Genomic DNA, 22,484 nt, shown 5'->3' with positions numbered 1-22,484 from the left:
ATAGTTTTAAGATGTGTAAGTCCTAATATTTTTTTTAAAAAAAAGTAGAGTTCACTATTAAAATATGAGTTTTTTCTTATGAGTTTTAGATTTTTTTTAAGAGAATACAACATTTAAAACATTTAGAAGTGTACAAATATTTTAATGACATATAATGATAAAATGAAATTTATATATATATATATATATATATATATATATATATATATTGGAAAAAACAGACCCCTCTTGGTGCATGTTTACGATTGTAGTGGTAAGATAGTTTTATTTTGATGCTTATAGCTGTCGAACTTAAGTAATAAGTTATATTAGTAAAAAATTATTTACTGTTAGGCAATTATAGGTCTAAAGCACTTTTAAACACGTTATATTTGTTTAAAAATAAATTTTTAAAAAAATTTTTTTTGAGATAAAAATAACATAAAAAGTCATTTAATTTTTTAAAATTATAACCATATCCTTTATGTATTTCCATGAATAAGATCAAAGGGCAAGACAGTAATTTTTTAAAATTTGTATAGATATTTTTGCATATTGACTGTTTTCTTTAAAACATATTTTTTATCTTATTTGAAATTAAAACCTATTTTAATATGTCACACATAAATAATATAATTTTATCATTAAAATTTTTTTAAAACTATTTAAACAATGTTTAAGATTTCTTAACTTCAACCATACACTATTCTTGGACAGTTAAATACTATAAGAGTGCGGCTATACCTCAATTTTTTTTAAAAATTCCGTACTCTTTACACACTCCACGTGTAATTTTTTTTTTAAATGCAGCACAAACTGCAGCAAACGGCATGCTGCAGTAAATATTTTCCCATTCTATAAATACGCTCATTGCTAAACATGTCGCTTCAACAAATCTCGTCTCCCTCACCCTGTCGCTCTTTTCCTCGGCGGCTCAGCTTGTTCTCATTCTCTATAGCTAGCATACAAGTAATGGACTTGTCGGAAACGCAGGCCCAACGGGAACACCAAAACGTGGTGGTAATGAGGCACGGCGACCGCAAGGACAACGTCGATCACCTATGGGTGACGAATGCTGCGAAGCCCTGGGACCCGCCGCTGGTGGAGAATGGCCGGGTATGTGCCTTCTCCACGGGTCGGAAGCTCCGGACCCATCTCGGCTTCCCAATCCACCGGGTCCTCGTCTCTCCCTTCCTCCGCTGCGTCCAAACCGCCTCTGAAGTCGTCTCCGCGCTCTGCTCCATCCACGACGACCCAACCATCCCCACCTCCGATGACGTTTCCATCGATCCCTCTAAAGTCAAGGTCGAGTCTTTCTTTTACCATTACTGATGTGTAACATTTATCTTTGTGTATATGCAATATGCATGTGTTTGTTGAGCTTGATTACCTTTTGATACGAGAATCGGTATTACATTTGCTTAATCTGAGTTCTTGGTTTTACAAGATCTAATAAATTTATAAAAAATAATAATAATAATCAGGATTCAGAATCATGGTAAGCTTTTGTTGTGATCATGGTTTTTAAGTACATCTCTAAATTTAGATGATTGTATCAAGGATTGGATTATTTGATTTTTGAGTGTAAGACAGGAAAACCCATATCTCCCATTTCTGAGAAATTGTATTAGACCCAAGTTCTTGATTACAAGCATAATCTGGATATCAACCACTCTAGATTGCAAGAAAGTTCTAGATTGCGTCGTCTTCACCCGCCGCATACAAAAACATTGAAGTAAGAAGGATCAAACCGGCAAACCCACCACGACACTTCTCTTTAATGCTCGTTAAGGGTGTTAGGTTCATAGACTGGTTGGCTAGATTTGGCTTCTGGACCTTTTTTTTTTTTTTTTTGGTTTTCTTGCATCTGACAAAAACTGCGCAGAAATTGAAGTTATAAATGGAAGGAGAGCCTGACCTTATCCTTTAATTTAATAATCTTACCATGTTGTATATCGATGTGACCAATTTAAATATCATTAGCATGTTAGGCACTCAGCTTTGGAGTTATTAGAAAAATCTGAAGAGCTAATTCAAAGAATGACTTAGTCCATGAAACGGAAAGATTGGATTGACTTTGTGCTTTATTGTTTCAGTCACTGCTTATCACCATAAGTAGAATTGGATATCTGTTAGCTAATCAACTTCCTTCTTGAACTCTTTCTCCAAATTTCAGGTCTCTATCGAGTATGGATTGTGCGAGATGCTAAACAGGGGAGCGATCAGATCTGGTTTCCCTCAAGACGGAAACTGGGGCTTCAATATCTCAGAGCTTGAAGCAATGCTACCAGCTGGGACAGTGGACAGCACTGTGGAACATGTGTATAAGGAGGTATACATCGTTTTTAAATTTCTGTTTCTATCAATAGTTTCATGGCACAAGTAGAAATAGATGCGTACATCTGCACAATTTTGCCTGATAGAGGGATCTTTTCGGGAGGAATTGTAGTTACCGCAGTGGCCGGAGACAGTAGCGGATGCAAGGGCTAGATATTTGCAAATCTTTCAGGCACTGGCAGATAAATATCCTACAGAAAACTTGCTACTTGTCACTCATGGTATGCTTCATTCTTGGTGACACTCTTAAATTTCAATCTGTGCAACTATACTGAGGATTTATTTAGCAGTTTGGATTATGCAACAAAATATGGTTACATAATGCACTTCTTGGTGATGGTTCCTTTCCTCCTACCCAAAACTATAAATTAAAAATAAAATAAAACCTCCTCATTACAAGAAAAGAGCCTCTAAGTAGTGAGTCATTCTTCATGCAGGAGAAGGAGTTGGGGTGGCGTTTTCTGCGTTCAAGAAGGACACTACCGTTTATGCTGTAGAGTATTGTGCATATACAGAACTAAGACGACCCATCGTCCATAAAGATGGATCATTTGTTGCTGGAGATTTTGAGACACGTAATGGGCAGGGCATCAAGTACATTCCATCAAATGCTGTGGCAGACGATGTCAACTGCAGTGACCGTGCGTAATATTTTCGATTGAACTCCTATTTCAATTCGAGTAACGATAGATACAATAGTAATAATAGATACAGTTGGGTCTATTAATAAAAAAATAATTTGTTTACGTGTATTTTAGATTTATCAATTTTTTTCAAAAAGAAAGTACAGGATTTGCACACCGTATTGTCGATCCTGACTAAATCAAAAAAATGACGGTGCTAATATGTCAACAGCTGCCTTCAGTGCATTTGTATTTATTTTAATTTTTTTTCTTTTAAACAATTTTTAAACATCTTTAAATATTGAAAAAAATACCAATTCGCTAATAATACCTTCTTAATCATTAAGAAAAAAATTAAAAAAATAAAATAAAATGCATGAACAATCAAATTTAGAGAACAAACTCAAATGGCATAGTGTCATTTTTTTCATGGTATCTGATGCCAATTTCCTGCAAGTATCTGATGCCAATTTTTTGGGGAGTGTATACACGGGCCCCCTTTATTTATATTTTCATGGGAACTTTTTTTTTCATAATGCACAATTATCTTACGGAATTCAGTGTGGAAAAGATGACCAAAAGTGGCATTGTTAAAACTACCCCTAATGAACGATTGTCTTGAGAATTTCAGTGCTTTGGATGTAATATCTCTGCGGTTTGGCCCTCGAAACATAGAGTTGTCCCTCCACTTTTGCTGCTACAAGCGTCGTTTTCCCTCTTTTAGTAGCAATGAGATGGACAAGAACTTAGAGATTAATCGAAAGAGCAACATGATTGAGGCTTTTTGTTATCTTTTGTTAGGAGTACTCTATTTGAGATAAAGAACCGTGGACATAAAGTCTATTCTAATTTGGGGGGAATGAATTCGAGGTGTCCAGTTTGAGAATGTGAGAGCTGGTTGACTACATTATATGGATTCGTGGAACCTTAACCAACCACCAGCCCCCCTAAGAGGCAATGAATCCAAACACGAAAAACACTTGCAAAGATGAGCATAGACTGAAAAACAAGGAAGGAAAATTCCCATTCATATAGATTACACACAGTTTAGAACAAATAATTGCAATTACATGCAGTATTTGTATGCCACAAGGACCTTGTATTTCTAGCCAATAAACTAAGTACGAAGAACTGCCCCCGTAATACCAAAACAACAACAATGGCACGGACAATTTATAGGTCTGAAGAGCTTGGAGCTGGCTCAATATGATCAAACACGTCGGTTGGGAAGTCATCAAAGATGCTGTCCGGGGTAATGGGAATGTCAATTTTTTCCTTGGTACCATTTCTGCAACTTCCTACAGGTTCAAATAATTGAGTTCCAATGGGAAGCTGAGCTCCATTTCCGAGTCCAGAAGCATCCAGTGTTCCAAACATATCAAAAATACTGGGGTCTTCAAGTCTGGCCAAGAGTTCTTGGCTTTCTGGTGAGAATGTGACGTCTGGTTGGGGTTGTGGAATTTGAGAAAATGGGATTTGTCGTACTTGGGACTCAATGAATGGGCTCTTCTTGGCTGGGGAGAACTCATGATGAATAAGACTAGTGTCAAAATTAAGCAACTTGGGGTTAACAAGATCTGGTAGTGGAACCATTCTGATCATTTCAGAGTTCTCCATGAAGGATGATGAGCATGACTGAGCCCTTGCCGATGATTCTCCCTCCGATGAAGAACTGAACTTTGGAGCCTAAAAATAAATAAGCAACGATTATAATCGAGGTTTGTGTCCTGAGAAAATAATGAGTTCTGCAAATAATATTAAATGCAAACCCCATAAACACTATGGATTATGCTTCAAACACCCTGAAATGAAATAGATCGAACTTTATAATTAGAAAGATAGTAGCTATTCTCTGCATTTACCTCCAGTGCAGGACAACTATTGGACCCTTGACAACAACCGTGGCTAGACTGAGCTTCCCTTTTGTTCTTCTGTGGTTTGGAGGGTGTTGCTGAAGTCTGCAGAATCCTCGCTAGCCTTTTCTGCCTGCTACTCCAAAAGTTCTTCACATCATTATCGGTTCTTCCCGGCAGATAGGTTGCGATTTTTGCCCATTTGTTCCCAAACTGTGCCTGTAACTCTATCACCACCCTCTCCTCCTCTAATGAAAATTTGCAGCCACTAAGGGAGAGACACACACACACCCCAGGAAAAAGGATTAGAGGACACCTATCTCTCTTATCTTGGTTATAAATCAAACAGGATATGAAACATGGCTTTGACAACTGCGGAGAGATCTATGCTCAGCATTTTCATAAAATGACAGTACAGAGAATACATACAAAGATCCATGATTGCATGGTTATACCTAGTATGAAACATCGTAACGACCACAATTGGAGAGGAGAGAAAACCCATGATCAACATTTTCATCATATACTAGGTACGAACAAGATAACAGACATTTTAGGGCATATAAAGGTCGAATTGAAGAGAAACCTATCACGAAAAGTATAATTAAGTACCAATAGATACATATAAACGAACTTGCATACAAGCAAACATGTAGACATCAACATAGAGAGAGAGAGAGAGAGAGAGAGAGAGAGAGTGTGTGTGCAATAATGGTGGGTGGGGTTTACTTCTTCAAATTGGGTCTAAGCTTATTGACCCAACGAAGACGGCACGACTTTCCGGTCCTCTGCAAGAGGCCTTTGGATCGAATGGAGCTCCAGTCTCTGGGGCCATACTTCTTCACATGGTTTAACAGCACTTCATCTTCCTCTGCCTTCCACGGCCCTTTTCTTATACCCTCATCTCCATTCGCTTCCATTTGTCACTACTCTCTCTCTCAAATTCGCAAGTTTCTCTGTTTTTTGCTTTCTCCGTGTATTTTTCCTTAACTTTGTAATAGAGTGACAGTTAAGACGGTTATCACTGCCCTCCACAAACGAGCCCCACTTTCCCACTTTCCCGTATTTGTCTCTGGTTTTTGAAAAATCACCAAACAACTGCTAGTCGTGCCGCGCCAGCATCTAACATTATTTTTCTCTATCTGCAACTTCGGTTTTTTGTGGGTGCAGAAAATTTTGGCGTTGAAGAAGGCGTACGTGGCTGCTGTCATTTTTTTTTTTTTTTTAACAAAACGCACGTCCCTGAGCTTCGCAAACCACAGAGAGAGACACAGAAGTATCAGAGCAGTAATTCATCTTCCTTCCAAAGCCAAAATATTGAAAAAGCAAACACATTGAGTGACAGAGAGAGTGTAGGCAGAGAACTACACCCAAGTTGAAGAAGCTTCATCAAGGAGATTCAAGCATAGCTTGCTTTCCAAGCCAACAGCTCGAAGAGTTCTCTCTTTTTTATGTTGGTGTTCCGCCATTAATAAAAGCTTTCACGCCCTTTCCCTCAATAAATCGATCGGTCCTCTTACGGAAAAGCATTCCCCATTCAACCATCTCTCACGGTCCTATAAAGCCCTCCCACATTCACTAGCTCAGTAGCCACTTCTTCCATGGCTGACTTAAGGGGTTTGAGGGTTTTCATTGTGCTTACTTGTGTTTGTTGCAGTGTAATAACTCTTGGGTGTTTGCGATTTTAGACCCGATTGATTTTCTGGCTATGCAATCGATCAGGAAACTGTCTGCGCTGGCCGCAGATCTCTTCAGCAGAAATAAGCGGTATTCAAACTGCGCAATCAGAGGATGGGCAGAGGGAGGGTCGACGGCAACCAACGGGGGTGGGGGTGGGGGGCGACGCGGCGGGGGGAGATGAACAAAAGAAGATGGGCAACGGGGAGGGAGGGGTACTTGGGGTAAACCAAATGGTACTGTGTGGTAAAATGCCAAATGGAGTTGTCTACAAAATGTCACCTACTGCAAGATGTAATGGAAAATACCACATATTTTTTTTTCATCATGAAAATTTACATTTCTAGTTTCATTTAAAGAGCCTGTCTCGTTAAGGACAATCTAAGATGGATCAAATTATGCCAAATGCTACCAAGGACAATCTTGTAGACAAGTTAATTGAGAAAATAAAAGAAAATGAATCCCCAGTTTCATCTCAGAGAAACATAATTTACGAGCTTCAATCATGTCACCATTTCCTGTTGTTTCCATGCCATATCACTCAACTATAACTTCCACAAGTATTCTAAAGACAATTTTCTAGTTGTGCATGCTGCAAATTACACTGTTTTTCAACAGAAGTGAAATCTACGAATCAAACCTACAAAGACGGCATAGGGATCAAATTGTCCCAAATAGTAGAAACGCACTTATAACACCTAGATGTTTTGACAGATACCGATTTAGAAAAGAAAAAAAACACAAAACAAAACACCAAGATACAGGATATCCAAGCACCAAGGAACTTTAAAAAATTCCTGGCTACGTAACCCACCCTGCACGAGTGAACCACGCATCCTATAACTATATAGCAGCTACGTTTCCCAATGTTTCGTGACCAAGGCAAAACAGAGGCCTCTCTTTTCTCCCACCACTGACACCATTAGCGAATGGCTTCTATTCAGATCCCCATGACAAGAACCGGTTCCAAAAGCTGAAACCTGAGAATGTCATTGTTCCTTGATGTAATCTGCCATTAATGGGCATCATACCAATGATTCCGAGCGTTCAGCCACCATGGTTCAAACTGCCTTTGTGTCATGACCAACATCAGAATCATGTGCAATATCATCATGAACACCATCTCCTGAGATATTATTGACAGCAAAGGATGTGTTCTTAGTTATGCTTCCATTTCCACTATTCAAGTCTACACCTTCATTCTTCTCCTTGATGCCAGAAGTTTCATCCATATCAACCACCGGTGACTCGACAGGCAAGGATATGGACGGGGCATTGGGATCGGCATCATGAATGCCAGAAACTGTAGGCTCAACACCATTCTCTCCAAGACCATTTTGATGGCTCACTATGTGTTTCTCCCGAAACTCTGCAGTTGGAGCAACATCAGTTGATACTGGCTCCACATCCATCATACTTTCATGGCAATCTTTATTTAAGATATCATCTTGAAACCCATTACAATCACTGAAAGCATCTTTGGGGAGTGGATTCTTGCTCCCTGTATTAGTCAAGACTCTATCCCCGCTTTCCGAAAAGACAGTGCGAGCTACAACCTCATCAACAGAATACAATCCAGGTGGAGAAATACAGATGGATGATGGCTCAGCATCCATATCAGCACAAGGAATTTCTTCACCAGCCCCCTCACCACAAATGCCATTTCCACTGGCAACCATATCAATCAGCCCACCACCAACATCACCTACAATACTGTCAGGATCATTGTTTACATTCCCACAATTTTCATCGTGAGAAGATATGTCTTCATCCATACAGTTACTCTGATTCACTAATTGTCTATCTTGATCGGCACAAGGCACCTCAACAGTTTCCTGCTCAATGTTGTCTACAGTAAGCTTCTGATTGGAATCCAACGTAGTTTGACAGCTATCTAAATCAACTAGTTGATATAGCTGCTTTTGTACACAAACTGCTAAAGAAACAGCATGATCGCGAATCAAAGAATCATGGGGTGGGCAATGTAGTAAGTCTATCAATGCCTTGTGGTACTGCAATAGGCTGATAGATGGCATAGTAGATCCTCGATGACGGCGTACATTAATAACTTTGAACATATGCTCACAAATATTGCCCATTTCAGCCCAACTGCAATTGCAAATACCAAACTGCGAGCCGGGATTCCAGACGACATAAACTTTATCTCGATCAAGCTGGTCAGAAACTTTTGCACATCTATCCTCTATGATAACATCAGTGTCTGGAATCTTCCATGCTTTCCGCCAAGTAGTCAATCCACTCACCCACTCATCTTTCCAATATCGTGCAAAATCATCCTTCCCTGAGTACTCATCAAGCCAGAAGTAAGAATGAACTTTTGTACCCAACTTATCAACCAACCAATCAGCACGTTGGTAAACACCAAGGTCCTTCTCATTCAATAACCTGAGATTCAACTGATTGTGATAAAACTCCATTGCTGCACACGTCTCCTGGCTGGCAAGGGGAAGAGATTCTAGTGCCGCAGTCCATGCTCCTGACGGCAACAAAAAAAAAAAACTCAATTCAATAATTTCTTTACAAAAAGGAAAAAACAAAGACTTAAATAGGAAAACCCATGGAATCTTTTTTAGGGCAAACATTTATATCCTTCACCCCAAATACAATCAAGTTGATCTTTTATCAACCAAGATTGTTGACTTCATCTGACCCTTTCAGTGGTGTTGAAGACCTGGAATAAATTATACATTTCTTAGCTTCTCTTACAAGAGGGGTCATATAATTCCTCCATTTAAGTGACCAACCTATTCTAGGATACCATATCGCCTTAAAGTAATCCACAAAATCTGACTCGTCAACAAAATCCTCCAATAGATCCTCAAACAAACCAACAGTTCCCTGCCTTCGACAGATGTCATCCACTGCCTGCCCAAGCCGTCTTGATATCTCAACTCGCATCTCAGTTGCCAGACATTTCTTTATTAAGTTCTTATGCCAAGCATGACGGACACGCCAAAAGCATATCAATACAGAGCACTCAAATACATCCCTGAGAAAAAAGCACAAGAGATATAAATTCAGTGACGCATCTCAATTGCCAGACATTTCTTTACTAAGTTCTTATGCCAATCATGACAGACACGCCAAAAGCATATCAATACAGAGCACTCAAATACATCCCTGAGAAAAAAGCACAAGAGATATAAATTCAGTGACTCAAGCAAGTGTTGTTCATTAATATATAGAAGTTACAGCTCATCATGCTACAAGGTCCTGTCCCACTATAACTAGTTTTCAGCGTGCTTATTAACCAAACTGCCAAGAAAAACTCATAAATTGGACTAGGAACCCAAAAAATGATGTTAGTTAACATTTTATCCTCATCACAATCCTTTTCTATGCGCAATGATATGTGCTCCAGAATTGATTTCCCATATGGTTAGAATGATATCACTGAAGCTACTTCTTTTTTGATGAGTTACTTATCATTTCATTAAAAAAAACACATAAAAAATTTCCCAGTACAGAAGAAGTGTGCTAGAGTTAACTTCTAGAAAATTACAATCTAAAGTTCAAAAGATCTATAAATACTACAAAAGAAGTGGAATTAACACTGCCTAAGGTAGATATCCAATAATGCAAAGTTCTGAGGAATAGAAATTAAATCGGGACCAGCATGTTATTGAAGCTACTTTTAGCCATAATATACAATAGGAGATGAAGTGTCAACAAGCTGATCTAAGTCACCAAGCATGCAAACACTAAAGAGGCTAGAAAAAAGGATGTCAAGTAATACTAATCAGACTATCGTATGACCAGGATCCCCTTGCCACCTCTATAAGCCAATGACATCCTGGGACTATTTTTTTTCATATATAATACACTTCAAACATATATTTAGCCATATCTAGAATTAGAGTGGTAGACTTTGCACCCAACCTGATTGTATGGACATCACTTAGAGGATCATCCACAATGAACCCAGCCAACTTCCAAGTGGGATCTTTCGTGCGAACTCTATTGTAAAGAGCTCTCATCCATCTATGCAAATCTGAACTTGCAAACCTCGGTGCTATTATCCAAGCCACAGGGATAGCCTTGTTGTCAGAGTTGAACACGACAAGACTGTGAACAGGGTACTGGATCAAATTGCACAAGGCACACAGTTAAACTAAGGTCACACAAACTTTAAATAAATAATAAAAATAATAAAACAAAAACAGACCTTCAATTTATTTGTTCCAAACCTTGAATCAGAAGCCAGAAGGCTGCGATTACCAAACCTAATCATTTGTTGCAACTGCCACTCTGTTTGAATGCCCAATGTAAAAGGTCCAGAATCAGAGAAATCTTCATGATAGAAAATGTGATCCTGGTGGCTTTCAACCCACATGCTGATACTGACTGCATCATCTACATCTAGTTCATATGTAGAACGTCGGATGCTCCTCTCCTGTCTCCGAACATACCGATGGGTTAAAAGGTCATCACGGTTACATGGACCGCCCTGTCTCTCTACTGATTCATTGTGTCTTTGCATTATGGTCTCCACAGAAACACCAACATATAGTAGAGATAGGACACGCAGACGGAGGTCCTCTGAGATGTATGGGGCAAACATAGCACGTGTTCCAGCAGCCTTCTTGTCTTGTGGACCATGGCAAGGCAGCCCTTTTTTATCTATATGCTTATCTTCATTATATATGATGAGTGCTACTGATGGTTCAGCAATTAAGCGTTTCACGATAAAGTGGCAAGTGCATCCTCTCTTAGTATTTGGTCTGCCAGCATTTTTCTTTTTTGGGACATACGTAGTTCTACTGGGTCGTACAATGCCACCCTTCCGGTGGTCATCAGGACCAAAAGAACACCAATACCTATGCAATCAACAGGATAACTTAAACAAACGATGCAGGACCAGTCATTAAAAATCCTAAAAGAACATATTTGAACTTACAGAATATATTCAAGAATGCCATCCACCTTTGGCTTGTATGCCATCTCTGGAGGTCGTCGCCGCCTTGCTTCAACATGAAATCTCGTTGGACACTCTTTATTTGCAGATTCACCCCTTACAAAATCATCCACTCTGGCAAATGGGATTAGAACAACTCTATTCGTTTTGTCACGCCAACCTTCCACCTTTGACCACACAAGGTCAGCAGAAGAAAATTCCAAGGTTGGAGGATTCTGTACAGGAAGGGAGAGAATCTCGTCCCATCTGGCCATCTGCAATGGATACAAGCATATAGAATAGCTATAATATTACAAATATAATTTTAAAAAAAATTGAAATTAATTAATCAATTAGCAGAGGATTGAAGTCATAAATCAAGCATGCAAAAATAAAGCCAAGTTGAAAGGGAACCAAGCTGAGAGATAAATATCATAACATCAAAAAAAGCAAAAAGGTTTTAACACGGCCATGAGAGACCATTATACTCCAAAGCCTTGATCAGTTGGTATAAGTACCAGAAGCATATGGAAATTAGCCACATCTTAAAAGCATTTATGGTGGGTGTGTTTTTTTTAATATATTTTAAAATCCTTCCGATTGCCCTCACATCAAGTGGCATCCCTAGCCACAACAACAAAAGGGGGTGTAGAGTGATATGAGGACAAAAATATACTACATAACCGTACCTCTGACTCTTCCCCACCCAACCCCCCACAACCCCCCCCCCCCCCCCCGGCCCAACAAAAAAAAACCTCCTGCGGTTGTTTTGGGATGTGGAAGGAAAGGGCAAGATGTTTTACCCTCAAATTAACTCAGACATGGCCCTCATATAGCATATAGTACATAATAGAACAATTAAAATTTAGAAACAATAACCATTTAACCAAAGCTGTATATATCAAAAGAAACCTAATACCTCATATAATAAAAGGCAGTACTTTTACACAAAATCTCCAACAACCATTCGAATTGATTACCTTGTAAAAGAAGAGCAAATGCAACCAAGAATTTGACAATAAAATTTCCCACGTCAACCAATTTCACTCCGCTAGGAATTACAAGGTTTTGATTTTCTTGCATTCCATATAAAAAGAACTCTGCACTTCTCATAATATACCATTTCCTTTACTTTCTTACATTTTGCATATTAGTAAACTCTCTATGTCACTCCCCGTACCCGGGGCTGAACCCTTTAAGCTGAAATCCACAATAATAAGAACTTAAATACAAAAAAAGTAAACACTAGCAAAATTTCTCTTCGCTCAGACAAATCCACTTATGCCACCTGTCACTCATCTCACATTTCTCTTATAATCATGTCAAAACAGAGGCCATCTTTACCCCCATGGCCAGGTTATACATTATGCGAATAGCCAAGCAAAACATAAATCACTTTGTCACCAAAGTGATTGCACTCAAAACAGAGGCCACTATTATAACCCGTGGCAGGGTTGTAACCAAAGCAAAACAGAATCTTATGCCTCAAAGTTTTTAGATACAAATGCAATAACAGAAGAGTATATTGATCAGACAATATCATATAATTGGATCAAAGTTTCAGATTTCATATTCACATTTTATACAGTAGAGAAACAGAGTAAAAAAATTGTTCATGTCTACACCAGTTATGTTTAAATGTTTAGATACAGAGATTAGTGCAGAAAATAACCGAGGCTACTTTCGTAACAAAATATGCAAGCTTTTTCACAAAATCAACCTCAATCAGTTCTAGGCAAAGTCTAGCATATGAGCACCACTTACTTTGACTTTTACAAAGTACTATCTAAGCTTTGAACCCAAACTGCAGCAATATCATGACTTAATCTAGAAAAATATCACTAACATTAATAACTCATATCAGTACAAAACCAACCTAACAAATTCTATAACGCGATCGATAGCTCAATAAGAGCCAGAATCCAGCCAATTACAATTAAGCTCAGCGTTCCAAACATTTTTTGGTTGATTGGTGGTAAGTTAAATTATTAGAGGTCGGTCGCAACGCTGTCCCAATAGAGGGAGAATGATTCTGTTGGGTCATTTGATATGATATGGTTGTGCTGACCATAGTACATTCAATTCCACTACACCCTCCAAGAACAATCTAATTAATCAGCAAACCCCAATCATAGTTGAAATGATAAGTACACGGGTAGAGAGGATACCTCACCAGGCTTCAGGCGGTGTTCAACTGGACTCGGTGATGGAACGGCACGGATTGAATGGTGTCGTGTTGCGGGGCTTGTGGCGCTGCAGTCTCCACTGGTCACGGTGGCGGTACCGGAGAGGGGACAAACAGAGGGTTAGAGAGAGACACACGAATTTTGAGAGTGAGAAATACGAACAGAGAGGGTAGACAGGGAGACGAACGGAGAAGTGGACAGAGGTTTACCGGTGCTGGGGTACGACGTGCTAAAAACGGCAACGTGTTCTGGATGAACGGAGTGCGAGCCGTGAAAGGTGGCAACTGCAAGGCAGAGACCGAGGGACTGGAAACAGTGGTCGTGGAGCGGAGGACGACGGTAGCGTGGTGTGGAGGTGCGGCTGAGGAGTGTGTATCGGAGAGGTGAAACAGAGGGAGAGAAAGGCCGAGGGTCTCACCGGCAAGGCGAGGTGCGGAGAACCGATGGAACAGAGGGCATACAGGTGGGCAGCGGTGACGTGGTGTAGGGCTTGAGCGGCAGCTGCATACGACGTCGGTGCCGTGGAGCACGGTGGCGGTGTGCAACCTGCACGTGTGTATCAAGCGGCAGCGGCGGAGAGATGTGAGAGATGAGACACAGACTAGGGTATAGCTGGTAAAGGCAGAAATGGAAGGAAGCTCTGTATTGTGGGGGTTCAGACTTCAGAATCAGAGCTGTTGTTTTGGCCTTCGGGGTCACTCGGAGGCAGGAAAGGTATAGAGTGAACGGTGTTGTCGTCGTGAACCACAAATTAAGAACCCTTTCTGTAATGATTAATGCTGCACAACCTTCGCGCAACACATTTTTTTTAAAATTTTTTAAATTTTATAATATTTTTCTTTTTAAAAATTTGAGTTTATTTTTTTAAAATTAATTCAATTCGTCTATTTATTATTTATATATTTAATATTTAATTAAAAAAATATAGTGTATAAAAATTGTGTGAATAATAATCTCTCTCTATGCGCAGCAAATATCTAATTAATAATTTCTCTTGTGAGCTATATTTTCACGAAATATGTGGTAAATTTTAGTCGAGCTATAAATAATCAGCACATGTTTAGAAAAAGTCGCAACTTCTCAAAAATTAAAAAAAAAAAAATCGAAAAAATCTCACAATAATAATAGTATAAACTAATGTATTTAGAAGTAATACGTTACATTTATTTTTTATATATTTTTTATATAAAAATAATTTTATAATCTAATGTATAACAACAAATCACGTCAATTTATATATTTTATTTGATGAGATATAAACCAATCATTTTTCAAAATATAGAAAGCATCTGCTAGTTTCTCTTGCAAAGAATAGAAAAAAGAGTAACCATAGGTGTCTTTTGCACATGCACGAAGTCCGTGTTATCTCTAAAATTGGATTTGCTTTCATAAAGAGTATACATATTGGCCTTCGAAAAATGAGAATAAGACAAAGCTAAAGTCCTTATAAACACAATTTCAAACCCTACAAAACAACGAAAATCTTCGATATTCAAATAAATGAATATATTCTTATTCATCTCTCGCCCTTGGACGAACACCAAGTCCAGCTCTTATATTTGCACCCACTTCCATGAGGTCTTCCACCTATACAAGAAGATAAGCAACCAATTAGTGCACTATCAAAGGGTAAATGCAATTTCAAAGTAATCATGTTTAATTTGCTATCTGTAAAAGGTGATATAGACAAAGGGCAAAGAAAATAATATTTGATAGACAAACCATATATTCACTTGAAGTTAAACAATGTTATTCACTTTCATGTTTGCCAAGACACTAATTATTGAAGTTATTTTTTTTTCCCTCTTTTTTATCCGTTTTTATTCTTTTTAGCAATTAGAAATAACATCTTCAAACGTCTTGATATTAAAATTACTATCCATACAGTCAAATGCCATAAAGTCCTATATCCATGCACTCGGAGACTTTCTTCTACTATTAAAGCTGATAATTTGTTGCCAAAAGAAAACGAGCCAGTATAGAGAAATAAAATGAGGATTGGATGTCACGTGCAGGGAAGAGAGCTGAAAGTAGGACCAAACAGGTAGATTTTAAGGATGATAAAGGGAGGTAACAGCTACTTGACTGCAAACCGCATGGAGCTTGGAAGACAGAAAGGACAAGAGGAAGAAATGGATATCAAATTAAAAGCTCATTTCTAGCTTCAACCAAAAGAAAGATGTTTTTCACACCCTAAATTTAGCTCAAAGCAATGGACCAAAAACTAAATGAAACATTGGCCCAGATCAGGCAGTCTAGAGGGCACCACTAGAGTCTTTGCAAAAGTACTAGGTGCAACTAAGCACAAGCAAGGTAACATGAGGAGACGGTTTTTCCTGCTGTCAATTCGCTGGATGGATCAAGGAAGATAGGATAGGGTGATGGAGCCCAATACTGGTGGGAACTGGGAAGTGGCCAATTGGCCCAGATTGTGAGCTGCAGAGTTTGCTGATCTATGAATCTGTCCAACGAAACATCACATGAAAAGGGTTGAGTCTGCGGACTTGGGAATGACTGGGCAGGTTGGAAATAACTCCAGTTAAGAGGTTCAAAATTCAGAGGCAGTCAAGGTAAATTATAGCTCAAGTGTGTTTGAAAGACTGTAATACTCTAAGCACCCAACTTCAAAGTTCAAATCATTCTTAGGAAAGCAAGTTAAATATTATAACAAAATGACCCAACCAACGATGACTCCTTCATGTCAGCATTATAACCAGATTATGTTAAACAATATATAGTTGGAACAATATGTAGACCTATTAGACAATTGAAATACCATTTCCAGATATTATGCGGTAAGAATAGGTGCTTGTTCCAATGCCCATCATAACATGCAAACATTACCACCAGGGTGAACTGTCAACATGCATATTCAATGGTTTTGACTTCAGCCTGAAACAGGACTTAAGTATCAGATAGACAGAGTTTTTGCAACTAACAAGTGACATTAATGCATCCAACTGGTGTAAGATTACGTTAAAAACCCCTTTGATTTTCCCCTATGCTCGGTTTCCATTATATGAAATTAAAAGGGAACTCGTTGACCTATCTTGTTCAATTTAGAATATAAAAGCATAGGGGCAACAATTGAGAATGCCATTACTAGGAGCAGTAATTTGCAGATACAGTTTCATTCACCACATACACAATGCCAAATTTCACCAAAGAAAAAGGGGAAATTATTGCAATAAAAAGAAACTCAACAAACAGTGTCACAAGCGCACGACACGATCAAAGGTCGATGCTGTGGTCCAGAGAAATGAACCTTAAATCACCGAGGTATCTATACCATGATCTCCTAGTTACACCTCCCAGAGAGAGAGAGAGAGAGAGAGAGAGGGAGGATCAGACCTTGTGGATGCCGGAGGCCTTGAGAACTGATACGGCGGTAGAGGCAGCGGCGCCGACGAAGAGAGAGGCGACGACGAAGGCTTTCAAGGGCATGAGGCGTGAGTCGCCGGCGTAGCCCCTTCTGTAAGACGATACGCCCAACCCTAACTGAGCCCCACTTGCAAGTGCCCACCACCAGTGGCCGTAGTCCCTACTACCTTCCTTCTCATCCTCCATCATTCTTGCGATGTAACTTCGCCTCTCACTGCCAGACTCGCTCCGGAGCTGAAGCAGCTCTCCTTGCTCCAGAGTCCATCCCCACAGTTCTGATTAACTTATATTTATGGGCTCAGCTTGGGTTACTTTTACCTGAGCGAGGATACAGTTACCTTCACCGATGGCATTACACAAAGGGAAAAGTTTCTAGTCGGATGTGTTTAAAACTATTTTTGCGCCAACCAATGAAATCACAACACGTAGACACTCTAGGAAAATAGAAGCTGCACCTGGCAACACCCGATCCGATCGCCCTCTCATCTATTTCCTCCGCATGCACGTCACTGTATCTATTTATACACTTCATGCACAACCTAGCACACACTGCCTTTCATATATTTTAGGGTTTTCAGAACAGAAAAACAAGCCCACGCCGCTGCACCATGAGGCAATTGTATACTCCTCGACACCGCATGGAAGGTGCACTGCGAAAGCCGCACGTCCAACCAATAACCCAACGTAGCCACGACCCCTGCACCTCGGTAAGCTGCCAAGTAACGGTTGCATCACCAGTAACCAAATCGAGAGCCACCATAAAGCAGCCCCACCGCACCGCCAATCATCCTCAACCTCTTGGAATACTCTGTTTTTCTATACCAAAAACAGAGCAGCCCGATGACGAAACCACCGCGGCAACTCCACCATCCAGACCATGCACAACCATGCACGCCATTGTGAAGAGACTTCCACCACCGTGACCTCACTTCGCACCACCAGCCGAAGCACCATGTCGCTACATCAGTAGACCCCTTGCACGACTGTTCGCTTTAGGGAGCCATCAGTAGACTCGGGTAGCCACCACCCAACGCACGAAATCAACCGCCGACCACCCCAGGGCGTCGGAGCACCACCCATGAAGCCAGAAACTGCCGACCAGCTCAGCCCCAGCGCACCCACTCCCTTCCGGTAAGACCTTGACCGCCGCCAGCCTCTGTTTTGGTTTCGGTAGTTTTCGGTCAGCATAATTCTCTCTCTAAACTCTCTCTCTCTCTCTCTCTGTCTCTCACTCGGTGCCGCACCACCATTGGAACTCCCAGTCGCGTCGCCGGTCACTCCCAGCACCCAGTACCGCCGTCGCACTCAGCCCTCTCTCGGTGAGATCCCCTTGCGCAGAACTCTCTCTCTCTCTCTCTCAAACTCTCTGTTTCCTTCTTAAGCCCATGTGTTTCGGGTTTTGGCAGAAACCCGTGAGTTTATTTTGATGGGCCCTTGGGCCTTAGGCCCTTGTATGCGTGGGATGGACTATTTCTGTCGTTGGATTCATGTAGTAATATTATATTATGGGCCAGATTGTAGTATTTTACAGAAACTATTATAATTATTTTAAATGGACTTGTACTTTAATTTGTATTTGATTTTATTTTATTTCAACAACAGTTTACTAATTTATTGGGCTTAACATCTTAAAAGTCAGTTTTTCTTAAATAAATATATTAAACAAATACTATTTTTATAAGGATGTTTTACAAATATTTTGTTAATATTCCTTTGTCTATTTAGTAGAATTTAATAAAATTATTATATTAAGAATTTAATAAAATTATGATGTAAAGAATATTTAATAAAGTTTATTAGGTTTCTTATAAGATTTAATAATTATGTTAAGAACTGAAACTTAGTTTAAGAATTTAAGTTTTATGAATTATTTTAAAATAGTTTGAGTATTCATCTAAATTATGAATAAGTATTTTAAGTAATTTAGATACTAGGATTTATTGATATGTTTAACACTATTTTTAGATTTGTAAATTTAATTAAGTAAGATATTAGTACTTATGTGATTCCAAACCAATTTAGTGATAGTTATTATTTCATATAGGTCTCAAGTTACGAAGTGTTATTCAAGAAGAAACGCAGCGAGGTAAGTAATTTGATCACAAGCTTAGGATTATCACAGTTCAGTTTATAGATAATTAGTATTCAAGCCAGTTCATTTCCAGCCAATTAGTTATGCACCACTCATGTCATATGCAAACATGTCATTCAGCATAGCATACGATCATGTCATTCTGCATCATGTTTAGATTCAGAAATTATGATTATGCATGTAGTATGTCATGCATCTCATCTGTATAAGACACGTAAGCCATCTTAAATTCAAGTGAAAGATAAGATCAGATCAGTTAATAAGATGGCCATTCAGATGCATGGTACCAATGTAATTCAGTTTCAGGGTGGATGTGCAAGCCACGAACTCAGTCGTGGTCCACCATAGTATGCCAGAATACTATCAGCGGCTCCCCTTGCGGCCACGGGATGTGGGGCTGGTGCACAACCTCGCACACAGGGTTAAGTGTGTTGGTCAGTCAGATAAATCAGATCAGTCAGTTAATTCAATTAAACAATCATGCATAGCACAAGCATCAGTATGAATAATCATGATTTTAAACTTTCAGCATGAAAGTTTTTATGAAAACCTTATATTTAGTATGTTTACGTTGTGATGGATTCATTGCTGAGTCTTCGACTTATTTTTGTTTATTTTCATGTTTTAAACCACCCAGGTGATGATGATGATTATGAGCAAGCCGGCCAGGAGTAGAAGGAGCATTAAATTTTTGTTCAGACTTTCTAAAATAAAACATGTTTTTATGACATGAGTTTTGTTTAGTTTATTTCATCTAATGTTTTTTGAAGACTTTTTATTAGACTTTTTCTACAAAATAAATTGTTGATTTCATTTATAAAATTTGAGATCTCTTGCTGGATTTTATTTTTATGAAAAGTACGTGACACTCTTAGCCTACGGGAATGGGGTGTTACACTATTAGAGAGTAAAATATGCTCACAATAAATTAGCTAAATTTTAAATAATTGGAATTTAACTACAGTGACTTTCAAAAATTTTTTCAAATTTGAAAGTTACTGTACATATATCAAATATATATTTTATCAATTATTTCTCTCTTGCTTTATTTTTATCACATATTTTATCACAATTTGATACATTAATTTAATTAGAATATAATTATTAATTAATATATAATAGGTAGAATAGTAAAATATGATCAAATAAAATAAATTAATAATTAAAAAAATTAAATATTTTTAAAATTATTAATTACACATAATGAATAAATGAATAATTCAATATAGAGATTTAATGTGAATAATCAAGACTAAATTTATTTTATATTATTTTATTGTTATATAATAAAAAAAATAACTATTCCAATATAAAAATTTATATGAATAGAATTGTTAAAAATTAAATTTCTCTTATATTCATAAAAAAATATCATATAACTTTAGCTCATCCATTGATAATGCTGCGAGACATCCCAAAGTCACCGACGAACTGCTTGCAAAACCATCCTTCTTCGAGGATCTCAAGTAGTAATTGACCATTACAAGCACTTGAGAACTGAAACCCCAATTCCTACGGAGAAAATGCAAGCTTGTACAGATCAGGGTACCAAAAGCTAACCGAAAAGAAACAGCCCACTAAGTAAAATGCAATAGTCATCCCCGATAAAGACTTGAGTAGCGCAAAGAAGATCCTGGGAATCAAAGATTCTTTACAAAGTGTGAACTGATAATTATAGCACATGCTTCTCCATTAATATATTGAAGAGCATGTGGAGTAAATAATTAAGGACTGCGAAGCCGAAAAATAAAATAAAACGCACTAACTCGGAGTAGAGTTCGACACAACTACAAGTAAGCTGAATTTGAAAACCCACCAAGGATTCAACAATATTGGCAATGATTTACGTAAGGACTTCGTTGGCTTCGCACATTTCACCAACGGAAAAGAGATTCGGAAGGAGGGAGAGGGATTTGAGGATGCAGAGTACTTTACCTTCCGTCGGCTTTGAAGACGAGTGTCCAGTTAGTGTTGCGTCGAGTGGGGCTTCCGGAGTAGAGTTGAAGGGAGAGGGAGAGAACGGAAGGGAGAGATGGAGAGAAGGGAAATAGATGAGAAGGGGATCGGGTGTTGCTGGGTGCAGCTTACATTTCCTCGAATGCTTACGTTTCGCAATTCTATTGGCTGTTACGAAAATAGTTTTTAAACCCATTCGGCTGAAAGCTTTTCCTTACACAAACACCCTCATCTCTCTCTCTCTGTGTTAGAAGAATTAGCTATATTATGAAAATTAAAAAAATAACTTTGTAATAAAACCTTTTTGTTTCTTTGTTATAAAATTGTCAATTTTTCACCCAAACAGAAAAGTAGTTTTATCACAAGTCTCGCAGTTTGATATCAACCACAACCAAATCATACAGATAAATGAGGCACAAAATATATCAAGAACAGAAAGATCAGATATCAAGAAAAAGGAATAGAAAATAACAGAAATATAAATTGCAAAAGGAAATGAAAGAATATAAGGAAAGAACACACCGATATACGTGGTTCAACCCTAATAGTCTACATCCACGGCAGGAATGGCCTCAGACAAGGCACAGAGATCTTTATTTATAAAAGATACTTCACAGAAAAGTCTCAGTACACCAGAGTTACAAAACCCCTCAGAACTCACAAAAAATGCATTGATTTCTTCCCTCCAAGAGCAAACCTTAGAAAGCTCTAAAAACCTTAGAATCGCCTCCCTTCTCTTCTCTCTCTCTCAGACTGCCGTATTTACAAAATGAATTCATCCATCTAGGGTTACAAAGGAAATGAGATATATATATATATATATATATATATATATATATGTATCAACAGATGCTACCACGTGTAAAGATCCAACGGTTCAATATACAGCCTTTTAGATTAAAGAAGTCACGAGCATCTCACATGCTTTCCTTATTAACACTACCTTATAAGTTTCAGAATTCATCACTTTAGAAAACAATTAGTAAAAGAAGAAACCACATTAGTAATAAGTAACAAATAAAATGTATTGACATATATATTACACTCTCTTTCTCATTCTCATTTAACAACTTATGCACCGTAGAGAAAATTCCAAAGAAAATTAATATTTCAGTAAGTTAAATATTAAAAAAAAAAAGAACCAAATAAATATCCCAAAAGACCCTTTGATTTTCACTTTCCCTTCTTGACAAGGCGGGCCAAGTTTAACACCATGGCTGTTAGGCCCTACCACCTTCCTTCCATTCCAAATTCCATCTTTCTGGGATGGAACTTCGCCTCTCTCCGGCTGCAAAAGGTTTTCCTGCTTCCCCCTACCCCTTTCTGATTGCGTTCTCCTTCTCTGTGCGGGCTCAGCTTTGGATTTGTGCCGTTTTCATTAGAAAAGTAGTCATATATAGACAAAAGTGAAACAAAAATTCAACTTCTGTACCTTCAAACAGAGCAAAGAGCTACACCATTGCAGCTTTCTGAGGCCAACTTTCT

At 38.5% G+C, this 22,484-nt stretch overlaps 4 protein-coding genes across 5 annotated transcripts; 1 reads left to right on the top strand and 3 right to left on the bottom strand.

Moving 5' to 3' along the window:
* The first annotated feature begins 862 nt into the window (after positions 1-862).
* On the top strand, positions 863-3,068 carry LOC121238525. The gene is made up of 4 exons (XM_041135437.1): positions 863-1,284; positions 2,156-2,311; positions 2,429-2,537; positions 2,754-3,068. The coding sequence occupies exons 1-4, from the start codon at positions 952-954 to the stop codon at positions 2,963-2,965; spliced, it is 810 nt and encodes a 269-aa protein (XP_040991371.1). The 5' UTR covers positions 863-951; the 3' UTR covers positions 2,966-3,068.
* Positions 3,069-3,948: 880 nt separating this feature from the next.
* LOC121238524 (transcription factor DUO1) lies at positions 3,949-6,430 on the bottom strand. Its single transcript, XM_041135435.1, has 3 exons — positions 5,522-6,430; positions 4,802-5,060; positions 3,949-4,625 (listed from the first exon to the last, which is right to left on the bottom strand). Exons 1-3 carry the CDS (start codon positions 5,710-5,712, stop codon positions 4,113-4,115), a joined length of 963 nt encoding a protein of 320 aa, XP_040991369.1. The 5' UTR covers positions 5,713-6,430; the 3' UTR covers positions 3,949-4,112.
* A 600-nt stretch (positions 6,431-7,030) lies between these two features.
* On the bottom strand, positions 7,031-14,311 carry LOC121238523. Of its 2 annotated transcripts, none has more exons than XM_041135433.1 (7): positions 13,780-14,311; positions 13,553-13,649; positions 11,388-11,659; positions 10,656-11,307; positions 10,370-10,569; positions 9,235-9,479; positions 7,031-8,966 (listed from the first exon to the last, which is right to left on the bottom strand). In XM_041135433.1, the coding sequence occupies exons 3-7, from the start codon at positions 11,657-11,659 to the stop codon at positions 7,531-7,533; spliced, it is 2,805 nt and encodes a 934-aa protein (XP_040991367.1). In that variant the 5' UTR covers positions 13,553-13,649; positions 13,780-14,311; the 3' UTR covers positions 7,031-7,530. The 2 variants fall into 2 exon arrangements, with proteins under 2 accessions (XP_040991367.1, XP_040991368.1); XM_041135434.1 differs by having other exon boundaries at positions 13,558-13,649.
* Positions 14,312-14,932: 621 nt separating this feature from the next.
* Positions 14,933-17,249, bottom strand: LOC121238522. Its single transcript, XM_041135432.1, has 2 exons — positions 16,922-17,249; positions 14,933-15,157 (listed from the first exon to the last, which is right to left on the bottom strand). Exons 1-2 carry the CDS (start codon positions 17,138-17,140, stop codon positions 15,083-15,085), a joined length of 294 nt encoding a protein of 97 aa, XP_040991366.1. The 5' UTR covers positions 17,141-17,249; the 3' UTR covers positions 14,933-15,082.
* Between the last annotated feature and the right edge of the window lie 5,235 nt (positions 17,250-22,484).

This window comes from Juglans microcarpa x Juglans regia, chromosome 7D, assembly GCF_004785595.1.
Source record: "Juglans microcarpa x Juglans regia isolate MS1-56 chromosome 7D, Jm3101_v1.0, whole genome shotgun sequence".
Lineage (NCBI taxonomy): Eukaryota > Viridiplantae > Streptophyta > Magnoliopsida > Fagales > Juglandaceae > Juglans > Juglans microcarpa x Juglans regia.
Note: the sequence above shows the minus strand (reverse complement) of the source record. Positions and strands in the feature narration are given on the sequence as shown.